The following is a 13,659-nucleotide window of genomic DNA, read 5'->3' as shown; positions in this document are numbered from 1 at the left end:
TTCCAATAAACACTCCAATGTGACTTTGCATCTGGCAGCCCTGCAAAGCTATGGAAGAGCTCTGCAAGCACTGTTGGCTCTCCAGTAAAGTCACCCTTCCCTTCTCTAATGGTTCTATTTAAATTCACAAGTCACAAAGTCCTAATCCAGGTTGTATTCTTCCTTAAATTTGGTGGAACAAGGCCATGGTTTGGGTCCCTACAGAACTGCTGAAGTTAGTCATGCCAGCTGGGAAAACATGACTGATAAATGTAGCCTACTGTATGGGCTTCAAATGAAAGATGTGAAGACTTTTACGCCAAAAGATGAAAAAGTCTTGAACCTGACACTTGTGGGTGTGCAGAGACACCCACAGAAGTGAGAGGGACTGCTTGCTATCCCTACAGTAAGTCTGCATCAATACAGTAGGAGTTTTCTTTGCAACAGTTTTTTTTTTTTTTTTCTTGATACTAAATGGAGAGGACTATTAAATAACATCACTGCACAGTCAGAATAGTTCTTGGCTGCTGTAGAAACAGTTATCAAAGATGAAGAAGCTACATGACAATCCCAGCAAAGGAAAGCAGCTGCAGGAGGGCATTAAGCCCAGAACAACGGGACTACATGAGGGAGGGATGCCAGAAACTCAACCACGCCTTGCCTAAATAAGAGAATCTCAACAGATTTCTTACAGGACTATTTCACACACCGACAGACAACTTCTACCTAGCTATAACCACCCCCTTAGAGGCACTGCAGTACAACAGTTTTTAAAACTGAGAATTCCAGGTGGAGTCTGGGCTAAAAGTCATTGAACATGACCAAATAATTCACAAAACTGGCTCGTTTTGATGGATTATGTAATGCCTGAGAGGGAAACAGTGATTGACACGTAAAGGAAGAGTGAGTTATCCTACCTCCGTTCTCCCTTATCCTTTCCAATTCTAATGATTCATCTAAGCATTATTTTTAGTGAAGATTATATAATCCAGTTGAAAAGGCCATTTTTAATAAATTCTATAACATACCTATTTTTGAGTCAAATATTTTTCTGATGACTTGATTTTACTTGATACTGTTTTCTTGTCCCATATTTCATTAACTTCTGCTTGCTAATCACATTTGGTTGATTGTATATTAAGGTAATAGTAAATCTGCAGTTTAACAATCTTGAGTTAGTAATTGAAAAAGAATAATACATGTTTTAGTCACTTGAGAAGCACATATAGTTGAAACAACTAAGTTCAATTTCTCATAAACACCTTTCGCAAGTGTGATACTGAAAATAATATTTGATGAACCTACAGAACTGGCATACCAATTTAATCAATTGGTCACTGAACTACAGACTGTCTTCCAAATTTGTACTTTCAAATTACTTAGCCATCTTCCCCAACTCTTTGCTCTTATTTTCACTATAATGATACCTAATGAGTTACAATTACCTTTAAAGGAAAATAAAGATCTTCTAGATCTAGATCTAGAGATGCTATACTCTCAACGGCAGTGTAGAAGATGGCTGAAAGAGTGGACTTGACTTCATTTCCATTTCTTGCGCTATCAGACACGATCAGTCTTTCTCAGTGCCTGTGAAGGTATTTGTCCCTTGGCCACAGAACTGATAAAACATGTGCAAGCCATCTTTTACCTTCCACACCTATATACAGTTAAACACAACTGAATCCACAACTGGGGATGTAATTTCTTTTATTTGAAATTATTTTGAATTTACATGATGACTATGACAACCTGACTGTGGTGTTAACACTGGAACAATACACCAGTAATGGAACTGCTCAATAGAATTACATAGTATTTTACATGGTTGATTATAGAAAGTATAAAATAGAACATTCATAATTAAAACAGGTGGAGTATAAGGAGATCATTTGCATTTTTAGCTCTATTTTCTAAAGAAAGAGGAATAAATGATGATCTGTGTCTTCCACATGCCTTCTTTTTTGAAAAACATTTTTAACTCACCGACATTAAAGAAATCTAACCAAGTGATATTAATCTGAAATATAATGAATATCCTACATGAGAATAAATCAACAACTAACTATGAGAAATCCTATAAATCAGTCTCGTCCTTCCAGTCTTAAATAAACCACCAAAGGAAAAGCTGTAACATGAGCTATTAGACACTCCATAAATGCCTGATTTGCAGGAAGGTTTCACCTGAAACAAGCAGGCCACTGCAAGACATACATCCATGGTAAAATAATCTTTATGGGAGTTAATTGCCTTATACTATCTACCTTTTGCACTGATGTATAGATTGGCTTCCTGACATGGTAAAAGGACGAAGAGGCAGAAACTGGATTTGAGAAATTTATGAATAAAGACATACACTAATGAAAGTTACTGAAGCTTCTAAGCAAGGAAATTTTCAGGGAATTTTTTACCTTTGGTCATTTTTATTGACTAATGAGCTTATTTTCTGTCTGTGTATGTTGCTGGTAAGTACTACTAGTAGTGCTATGGAAGACCTAGTGCAGCAGTATGCTGTACAGTCTGCTTTCCAGTGTACTTTCTTAACTGGTTCAGAGACAGCTCATGAAGAGCTAGACAATCTTCTGTCATTAATGGCACAGGTATGTTTGATCCTGCTTCAAGCAGGAGGACAGATCCAAAGGCTTCAAGAGGTCCCTCCCAGCCTTCTGGTCTGTGATTTGTACAACAATAAGTAACTGCCTAAGATCCTTTGGACATCTGTTACAGCCACATAAACCTGATTTAAATGGTAATGATGTTGTTTAACTCAGTGGCACTCATTTTGTTCTCCAAAGATTGCTTAATTCTTTATAATTCCATGTTGTAAATTACTTGCATGTCAAAGTAAATCATCATACGTACTTTGCTAGTTTCTTGATATACCAAATTAGTGATCACATAAACAGGAATGCTTCAAGAACCTGCTTCAAGAGCACTGCCTAATTCTTCATCAGATTTAAATGTAATCCAAGAAATATGTAAGTAAATCAGGACCATTATCAAACAAAAATATGATTCTATAATTTTCCTAATATTTTTCAGTAACCTCTCCTAAAAAGAGCATCAACGCTTACTGCACACTGCTCTCAGTATCTGAGCTATCAGAAATATTACAGAGTGGAAAATAAAGGACAAAATCAGGCATTTTTTTTCAGAACAAATAACTTTGTCTTGCCAGAACAGTACAGACTATGAATCTAGCCAGGAGGTCTATTATCAGGTAAGAAAATATTCTTCCTCTGATCAACTTTTCCAGAATTTTTGGGGCCTTTATTAAACAACAGTAGGTACAAAAAAATAAAAATATTAAGTCCTTCATTTTAAGAAAATCACTTATAAAGCAGTCATACGTGATCTACGTTATGTTTGATTATGACAATAAAGCAAGATCTTCCAGATGTGTCATACTGGCATAGGTAGGTGTGGAAAATCCTTGGTAGCACAATAATCCTTAGATTAGAGTGATGTGTGCCCGACACACTGGACTACTTTAGATTAGACTCCATGACTTAGGCTCCTTAGATTACTGAACACTGTCATTTCCTTGTTCATTTCTTAGTATGGCTCCATTTTAATAACCCCATAGAAATAAGGGTATTCAGATAACTAGGTCTACACAGTTAACCTCTCTTTCTATATACAGATAGACAAAAATGGATCATTACAGTGATGGTTTCGGATAAAGTTACTCTTTTAGGGAGATCTGCTTTTAGGTACCCCCTATTCCACAGATATTTCCACTTCTGGTTTTTGAGATCTCTTCTTTTGCTGAATACACATGTTCTTGTTCATACAAAATTCCCACTGAAGTTATCAGGATTAGGCACTTCCATTGGCAATACTCTATCTCAAATCTTGGAAACGTTTTTATAAGTACCAAGATTATTGACTAATTAGTAAAGCAACTAGACAAATTAATGGAAGCAAAAGACCTCACAGATTATTAAACATAAATATACAATCTTTATTGGTTTGTCCCCATTGTAATCTCTTATTCTTTCATCATGCATCTGAAACTACCAGGGTCAGAGGAGGGGTATTGGGCTCCTTTGGTCCAACTCACAAAGTACAATCTTACTGCATTTGCTTCTCATATATCTTACATACAATAGCTGGTGTACATAACTCTACAAATAAGGATAACTCCTCTCATCTAAAAGTATTAAACCCACATGGTTATTCAATGGTTGTCAATCATTTAAAAGTAATCAATCTAATAAAATCCAGTCAGTGACATTACTTGTGAATAAACACTGAGTATAAACTCAGGCAGTGTCAGGGCTTCTCTGACATATACTCTAAAGTGCCAGTCATTTCTACCTACATTGCATGGTCAGGCATCAATCCTATACAACACAAATAAACAATACTAACTAACAGATCATATGTATTGACGCCACTATGCTAAAAGAGGGTTTTGGAGGGTTCATACAAGCCATTTATTTTGCCCGTTATTTTTAACTTTGAACTTCTATATGCTTCTGAATGTTTTGTATTTTTATGAAGTGCAGTAAGTAGCTTGTAAGAAATGCAAATGCTCTTTAATAATATGAACACATCAAAGGGTCTAGGCTTCAGAAATGCCTGCCAATAGCAAACACTACAGTTGGGGAGGTCTCTGAAACTAAAGCTGTCCAGATAGGACTCTTAGTCATTAATTCTCATTTCATCTTAGTATTTTGTAAAATGTTGCTAATTGGAGATTCTAAATAATAATTTTACAAAAAACATTGTTATGTATCATACATACACTATAATAACTAAATGTCTCAATACCTGATTCAGGTAACAGAGAGCTGGAGGGCAAAGCTGGAGATTTATAAAGCACAGGTGAGACTGCAAAGGTACTAAATTGCAAGTAGAGTGAAATGGAGTCTATTAATAAATATCTTCAACTGCTTAATCATACCACAGAGACATGGTACTGTACTGAAGACTGCAGCTGTGCCACCCCAAGCAAATGCTACAAGCAGGTTGTACAAGAGTACTTGTCAGGTTCCGACAATTTGAAATCTGGTCTGTTTAGTTATTAAGTCCAGTGTGGAAGCCCTGCCATGTGCTAGTCTTTCCAGTTTCTGGCATCAAGTGTATTTTGAACAGGCAGATATATCTAGACTGTAAAGGTGACTTTTTTTCTCTAGGTGGAGATTCTGTACAAGAATGACTGTAGCTGGTCAGGCATAAGGTTTGTCCAGCATAGTGTCTTGTCTCCAACAATAACAGGCAATAGCTGATGCTTATAGAGGGAGTTTAAGGCCAGGTCAAAGATAGATGTGCACATGTAATTATGGTGGTGAAGGGGTGGCTTACAAGAGTTGCATGTGGTACATCTCCTCCTTACCCAACACAGCAGCATGCACATGGTACTCTGCACTGACTTGGGGCTCCCTCCTCTTTACCTTGCTATACCCCTTGTTTTCAGCTACCTGTGATTTAGCCCTACTTCCCTTTTGACTAAAGATTTTGCCTCTCTCTGATACAAAACCTAAATTATAAGAGTAGCGTCAGGCCAGTGGAATTATTTTAGAGTTGCACTGGCACAACCATGATTAAATTGGGTTCTCTAATTCTATCTATTATTATCCTTCTTTAATTAAAATTCCAGTAAGGGGATAAAGCAGATGTCTTGAACAGCATTGCCTATATTAAAAAGTGCCAGATTTCTCTGTATTCCATACACACAACTGTCTATGACTACATTATATTTATATCTACTACCTTCAAAGTATTAAAACCTTAAATTAATGGTAGCTAAATATTACTAATTTATTGTTACTGCACCCTGAAGGGATATCTTAACACAAAATACTCTTTCAGCAGATGAAATTTCAAAGAAATTTCATTTGTTTCAGATGAAACAACTTGCTGCTCAGGCACTGTCCTCATATCTTGAATTAGAAGTTCAGTAACTCCTTGACCTAAGGTTTTCTTTCCGTAATAAGTATTTTAAAATTCTCCAAACTTAAACTCTAATGTAAGACTTTCTTTTGTATGTTTACACATCTGTGGACACATGCATATGCCCACACAGTCCTGTATGAAGTTTCTTAAAAGGAGTTATTTCGCTGCATAAGCTCAGAGGTAGGATGCCAAGTTATGTACTCTTTGTACTACACTGTTCTTATGTGATTACACAAATCCCACCAAAGAATACACGTTGTCTCCTTGAAACACAGCCCTGGAAATCCCTGTTAGTTTGCTGCACAGTAGACTGCTGCTCAGACTATCCCACCACCCTTGATCAGGCAGGAAAGAAGCTCCCCAGTGCTGATGGGGGAAGGCACCATAATGCTGCCAGCACCGTGCTGCCTCTCATTTCAAGCCAGGTCTCATACCTTCCCGAGGGAACAACTCACAGTAAGGACTTGATTCAATACCGCTGCTGTCCATCACCTACTATATTACTTGAGAAATTAATATCACATGGAATTTGCACAAGTGTTTCATTGTACTTCACTGCACTTAGAAACTGTGTCAAGTGTAGAAGGGCCACAAGCTCCTCTTTGTCTGCCATTGAAAGGATGGCCACTTTGCACAAGAGCGAGTTTTCTCTCACCTTAATGCGTTGTTACCCTGAGACAGAAAACTGCTCCAGTGTCCTAAGCACATCCTGACTGCTCTGTATTGATAGTTTAATCAAAAGATATATATATATGTATATGTATGAATATATACATAAACTACAACATATGGATCCAGTCTAGCATGCAAATACATCTGAAGAAATAAAGTGATATTTACAAAGTTAGAAAGGAAGAAAATAAATTGTAGGTTCTGCTCTGTTTAAATATTATTTCTTCAATGCTAAGAAAAACAGTCATAGAACCTAAGCTACAGGTGCATATGACCCTGAATGTTTACAAGTTTACTTGTGGACTCTTCTGTAAAGTTTTTACTTTTACAATAGCACTTTTTACTGTTACAATAGCATGTAACAAAACCCGGGCTGTTCTTCAGCAATGCTAGAATAACAATGTTGAGTGATGCCCTTTGAACATAAATACTTCATTCTCACAAGGGGTTCTAACAGCAAGTTTGAAAATAGTCTATGACAAAGTGGCTTGAGTTTTATACATCCATTTATACCATTTTATACAATTTATAATATTTTTTATAATTTGTATATATGTGTGCATATACCCATTATAGACATATATACAAAAATTATAGAAAGAGACAATTTTAATACTTTAAAAAAGAATGGTCATATTGTTAAAAAATTTAAGTGCTCTTTTTTAAGTAGATGGGGCAAATAACTAACCCAAACTTCTTGAGCTGATATTCCAGATGCTGCTTAGCGGGAAGGTGGATGCGTTTCAGGTAATTTTTGATATTCTAAATATTAAGAAGACAGAACAAAACCAAACAACTAAATAGCTTGCTGTTTTGCTGAAAAAAAACATAACCCACACCTCCTGATCTTAGTCTTGTTCCCCAAATGCACATCCTACCTTTTGAGTATGCAAATTAAAATCTTTGTTGAAAATTAAACAAAAGTTCTCAGTGTTTCCACTTGCATATTTATTCAGAGCAAAACCTTAGCCCAGTCCTCCGGCTGCATAAGCTAAAAACTTACAAAAAGAACAGGGGGACATGATGAACAGTTCTTTTCATACTGTTTATCAACAGCTTCTCAAGTTTATCTGTCTGGCACAATGAACTTAAATCCAATTTGGTCTCCATCCTAGCCCCAAACAATCATTTCCTCCAACAGTAACAAAAGCTTGAGGATCTGCTCAGCAAAAAAATCATCTCATACTTGTTCTGCTTGAGATCTACTGGCCCTGACTTGCAATAAAGAATTAAAGCCTGCATGAGACTTGGTCATACAGTCTCAAGGAGAGTGAGATCTTGACTTCCGCTCAACCATACCAATAGAGTTGTTCTGTGGCACAAGAGGGAAGAGAGAAACTTCACACAGAGGCAAAAATACTGAAAATGGGAGGCTTCTTTTCAACCTAATGAGCTGTAGGTATCTCTGACCTCTGGACCTCCTGAAATAAAACATATTTCAAATCAAGGCCCATATCAAAACCAGGTATTTGAACCATGATGCTCTCCCAAACCCTGAGTTACTCAACTTTCTCTAAAACTATTGAACTTTTTTTCCCCAAGTGTAGCTTGGTTTGTAGCTCTGAAACACCACAGTGATGTGCGTCACGTAAAACCATAAATAGGTACAAAGTTAGGTAACCAGAACTAACACTTAGCATAAAAAAAGTCCTGGAGTTATTTGTCTCCACATCTCCGCAACACCTCCCTTGCAATTTCATACACTTGAACATCTGTGTTTTCCTTTAGCTCAGGAATAAATTCCACCCAGATTATATAAAATTGTCTTTTTTATAAAAAGATCTTCCAATGTATCCAAGTCGGGACACCATATGGTATTTTGGGGCTGTCCAAAACGGACCATCATTAACTAAGCATTATGCTGGCTTTTGAGTATTTTTCCACATTAACTTTTTCTCAATTGTATTTTTCCTAAAAGAAACAATATTTCAGGTAAAAAGAACGTAATAGACCTGGAACATGCTAAGAATGCAAAGTAACACCTTTCTCTTATCTCATATGGCAATAACTTTGCAATTAAAGCAATTGTAATTCTTCATCTGCTATGAGTTATCCACCCTCATGCTCAGTAGCACCAAACTACAAATGCACATTTTTTTTCTTTCTCATGTACACCGACATGATCAAAAATACATGTAATTCCTGCAAAGCAGCCTTCAACGATAGGTCCATACAAAAACAGCGGTAAGACCCATTTCTGCAATCATTATTTATAGGACTAACCCTTTTCTAGTCAGCAAAACTAACTGCAGGTGAGAGTTTTGTCTTCTGTATTGTAAGAACATATGTAAATTTGGCATCAAACATTTGCATTTTATTAGAATTATATGTTTTAATACAATGCTCTGGATGATGCATGTCAGTGGAAATAAACTGAATTGAAAAACTGTGTAATAACTCAAGAAAATGCAAACTCACTCAACAGTGTAAAACAAGGAAATCTCACTCAGGCAATCTATGGAGAAGCTAGTGAGGTTCCAGCTCTACCGATGAGTTTTATACCATGCTTGCACAATGGAGGAATTAAAGTGGTGGTTATACCAGTAGTATTTTCTATTAGAGCAAGATCTTCATTTTACATTCCTACATGTATACATAGGACTTCATACTTAAAATTGTTAATCATGCCAATACTAGTATTAGGGTTTTTTATACATAGCTGGTTTTATAGTTTTAAAAAGTGGGTACTGGAGGCACAGACATGATGAGGAACATAGCCTTTCAGTATTAAAAAGGTCTGTTAAAGCTTGTTCATGATCTCATCACAACTATTTCTGTTTCTACAACAGAAATGTTTTCAATGGCTAAAAAATGGCTAAAAGGTGTTAGCTGTCAAGACCCAGTAAAAGCAGTCCTGTATTGGAATTTAGAAGTACGCCGAGGCGCTGCACAGAGGAGAGCTAGCTGAAATAATGGATGGAAAAGGGAGCATCCTTACCATGTGAAGTGCTAAATGCAGCTCTGTTTACACTTTGAGATAAAACTGGCTAACACTACCTATGTCAGGACACACTCAGATGCTATATAAAGCTATTACCATCCTGTATTCAAGAGAACAACCTGTGTGTAGGATTTGGCTTTATACACATCCGTCATCAGTACACTCATTTGTCTCTGCTAAATTACAGACATGAAAGGCACCTTCACTATCAAAACTTAAAGGAGCTGAGAGTAAAAAACTATCAATGTCTTAACTAATCAAAGCAATAACATAACCTTAAGTCAAACTAACAGAGGGCTAATTTACTCACTTTCAGAAGAGCCAAGAGAATTCAAAATTATTGGAGTTTTGTTCCAATTCACAGGGTTTTGTTTTCAGGACAAATTCCTAACTCCAGTTAAGGCATCAGTTTCAACAAGGGCTTATAATATTGCCTTATATCACCACATAATTTCTTGAAATAACAAACTTTGCAACTCAATTTTCTGCTTGAAGTTGTGACAAGAATCACTGGAATGTTTTGAACCTATATAGGGCTGATGTCACAGCTCCGTGTAATGGGACCGTACGGAAGTTTATACCTGTTGTATTTAATATAAACTGTACGCTAATGGCAGGCATCTATAAGGCACTACTGAGTAGCAGAGAAACTGTCATTAACTGATTGCTGCTACAAGTCTACAAGTTTCCACATGTAACAGTAAAAGCTCTTATTAAAATCAGGCAAATATAACTTACTTTCCTTATCACTTTGAAGCAATAAAAATATCTTGAGAATACAAAAAAAATATTTAAAGCAAAATCTTCAACGTCTCTTAGCCAAAATACATATTTAAAATGTCTGATTGCTTTTATCTACTGAAATGAGAAAACAGACATTTATATTCAAATAATAAAGCAACTTCAATGTTTCTAAAGATCCAATCATCTTCAGTGATATTAAGACTGATTAATTGATATCAATAATTTGAGCAAGACAATACTGTTGACTACTAGGGGAAAATACTTTTGCTTATCTACAAAATTCCCTCTAGAAAACAAGACTGTAAAATGAAGCAATTTTGTTCCTGTTACACGTGCTCACTGTCGCCACTTACTGTTCTTTTTAGGGATTTCTGTTTAAAAAAATTTTCCTACTTGTATAATAAAACCATAATATGTTTCAGTCATACATATGTTTGTAAAGAACAGACCAAACACTGATTCACCAGAGTTCTCCAACATACACTTATAAAACTGATACAGTTCAAGAAAACTACGTTTAAGTTTGTACACTTTAAGTTGCAGATAAAGTTTTCTTGTGGCATTAACCCCTAAATTTCTCTGGCACCATGGTTCTGACACGTACAGAGCACAGCCGGGGGTGGCGGTGGTCGTGTGTATTCACTTGGATGCCCCTTTCAGGGATGCTCTACACCAAGAACAACTCCTATTGATATGCTGAAAATTAACAAGAAAGGCCTTAGTCATACAAATATTCATTGGGGCTTGGGGTTAAATATGCTAAATAGTTTACTAAGTTGGAGAAGTTTAACTTTTTTTTCCAGAACTCTTGCATTGTGTACTCTTCTAGGTATTTTGCAAACTATTTTTATTTCTAAGTACTTTACTAGACGATATCTAAATCCCATTGTAGGCTACTTCTTGTTTAACCTTTTTTTTTTTTTTTGAGGTCACATGCTGGTAGTAATACTTCTGTGTCAGCGATATCACTGATAAATAGTCATGGTTGTTTCTCATAATTTAGAGTCCCTAAATGTTCATAATCAAAATCTGTAATCACTCTGAAATTTTTGTCCCAAACTACCATTTCTGATAGCAAGAGCAATGTTGCAGATAAAATTTTGGACATGAGAAATGTTAATCATTGTGACCATGTGATCCTAAAGAAGCTAATAGAAATAATCCTAAATCCATCGAATTATTTTCTTCCTCTTAGTGTCTTTTTAAAGTTGAAATATTGAAATAACAATGTGAGGGTACAATCCTGCAAATGTATATATATGGCTTCAAAACTTAACTTTTAGAATGAGTTTAGCATAGTGGGTTTTTTTTTTTATTATTTTATATTTGCAAATATCTAGCTAAGAAACTAAGCTGTCCTGACGGTAAATGCCACTCACATCAAATATGGAGAGTTAAGGCGATGCTGGCAGAGATCCAGTTCTAATGAATAACGTATCTTCTAAACATTCACACTAATTTTCCTTCCGAGGCAAATACACATTTCTTTTCGATTATCGCTATTTATACATCTTTGCTGAGATTGCAACAATAAACTGCAAGCATTTTCATGCTCTCCTTAAAGAATGGCATCTTTTTAAACAAACAGGGATGTCGGATTTGAGAGCTGAAAGCTTCCTTGTGTTGAGAGCAACTCGGAAGACCTGGAGGTGTGGGAATTCTTCAAGGCAAGTGCTATGCCCACTTTTTCGCTTGTGAGCGCATTTTCTCATGCTCCCGTAAGTATTGGTGCCAAGACAATTTTCACTTCAAAATGCAAACTCTTTTGTCATTTCAGGCATGGTTTTCAGATCTCTGATGTCTGCATAAAAGGTGACAGTATTGTTGAATTAGAAGTGTTGGGGGGGAAGGCGGTGGGTTGCAGCGTTAAAGGGAATTGTGAATACAGTGGGCTCAATTTTACAGGCAAGAAATGTCACAGGTGTGAACGTTTAATTTATTATTTCTACGCTTCGAGTGGGAATATGCTTCAGCAACTTAAATTTTACGAGTGGGAATGACACCTCCTGAATGTATGCAAATTCCTCGTATCAAAGGGTAATTTTAAAAATAGGCTTTAGGTAGCAGGATGCCTAATTAGTTCAGATGCCGAGTATGCGATCCCGACTTTATTAAGCTAAAACTACAGGTTTCAGTGGTGCTTCCTCGGAAGCAGAGTACAACCGGGATCAAAGGACCACGTTTGCTGCCGCCTCAGCCGGCTGAGACCCGCTATCCCTGTGCTAGGAAATCGGAAACTCTAATAACCAGCCTCCCCAGGAGAGCTCCGCCAAGCATCCCCCCGGAAAACCTTCCCCTTCGCTAGCAGGCAGCGCGTTTTCACGTCCCGAGCCCCCCTGCCCCGCTGCTCCGACACCGCAAAAAAGAGACACCACCCCCCCACACCCCCCCCGGTGCCTTTCAGACGTGCCATTTACAGGCACAAAACTTCAGGAGCGGAGTATATCGGCGGCCCCAAATCCCCGCCCGAGCTCGCACCCCGACACCCGCCCGAGCGAGCCCCCCGGCGCGCTGCCCCACGCCTCGCCCCGCGCCCCACACGGCGCCCGGCGGGGCGGCCCCGCTCCCCGCAGCGCGCCGGCCTGGCGGCCCTCGGGGCCGGCCGCTGGGGCAGGGACGAGGAGCCGGTCTCGGCCACGCCGCGGGCCCCGGGAGCGGCGGGAAGCGCCGGGGCGGCGGCCGGGGCCGGGGCCGTGCGGGCGGCAGGGGGAGCTGCGGGGCGGGCGGCGGGGCCCGGCGGGCCGCGCGTTACCTTCGGGGTTGGCGCTGATGAAGACGCGGACGCTCCTGCCGCTCGGCACCAGGTGGGACGGCAGCGCCGAGAGGTTGCCGGAGAAAGCCGCCCGCCGCAGCGCCGCGTCCCGCGGGCAGGGCAGCCTGCCGCCCGCCCCGGCGGGCCACATCCCGCCGCGCCGCAGGGCCGTCCTCGCAGGCGGCCGCCGGGCCGCGGCTCAGGGCAGCCCCCGGACCGCGGCGGCGCTCCCCACCGCCTCGCCGGCAGCGGCCATGCGGACCCTCCGGCTGCCCGGGGCCGCCGCCCGCCTCCTCGGCGGCGGCGCGGCTGGGGTCGGGGCCGCCGCCCGGCGCCGGAGCGCGGGGGTTGCGGGGAGGCGAGGCGGCGGCCGCTCCGCAGCGGCGGCCGGCGGCGGGGAGGGCGCGGGAAGAAAGTTTGCGGCGGAGCGGTGCCGGGCGCGGCGGGACGGCGGCGGCAGCCTGGGCCCCAGCGCCGCCCGCCCGCGGGCCCCGGCCGCCGCCGAGAGCGGGGGAAGAGGCGCAGCGCGGCCGGGCCGGCGAGTCTCTCGGGTTCCCTCTGCACCCACGAGGGTCTGCGGTGTCCGAAGCAGGGGCGTCTCCGGCGAGGCTGGCGGCGCCTTCCCTCCTCCTCCGAGCGTGTCACAGCCCCGGGGTCGGGTTTTTATAGGAAA

At 40.2% G+C, this 13,659-nt stretch overlaps 1 protein-coding gene across 1 annotated transcript in view; it reads right to left on the bottom strand.

The window, feature by feature from the left end:
• The window catches only part of NWD2 (NACHT and WD repeat domain containing 2), a 57,456-nt gene extending 44,319 nt beyond the window's left edge, over positions 1-13,137 (bottom strand). The window contains exon 1 of the mRNA XM_074904633.1: positions 12,987-13,137. Coding sequence (XP_074760734.1) covers positions 12,987-13,137 — 151 coding nt within the window. The remainder of the gene's footprint in view (positions 1-12,986) is intronic.
• Between the last annotated feature and the right edge of the window lie 522 nt (positions 13,138-13,659).

The sequence above is a fragment of the Athene noctua genome, chromosome 4 (genome assembly GCF_965140245.1).
Source record: "Athene noctua chromosome 4, bAthNoc1.hap1.1, whole genome shotgun sequence".
Lineage (NCBI taxonomy): Eukaryota > Metazoa > Chordata > Aves > Strigiformes > Strigidae > Athene > Athene noctua.
Note: the sequence above shows the minus strand (reverse complement) of the source record. Positions and strands in the feature narration are given on the sequence as shown.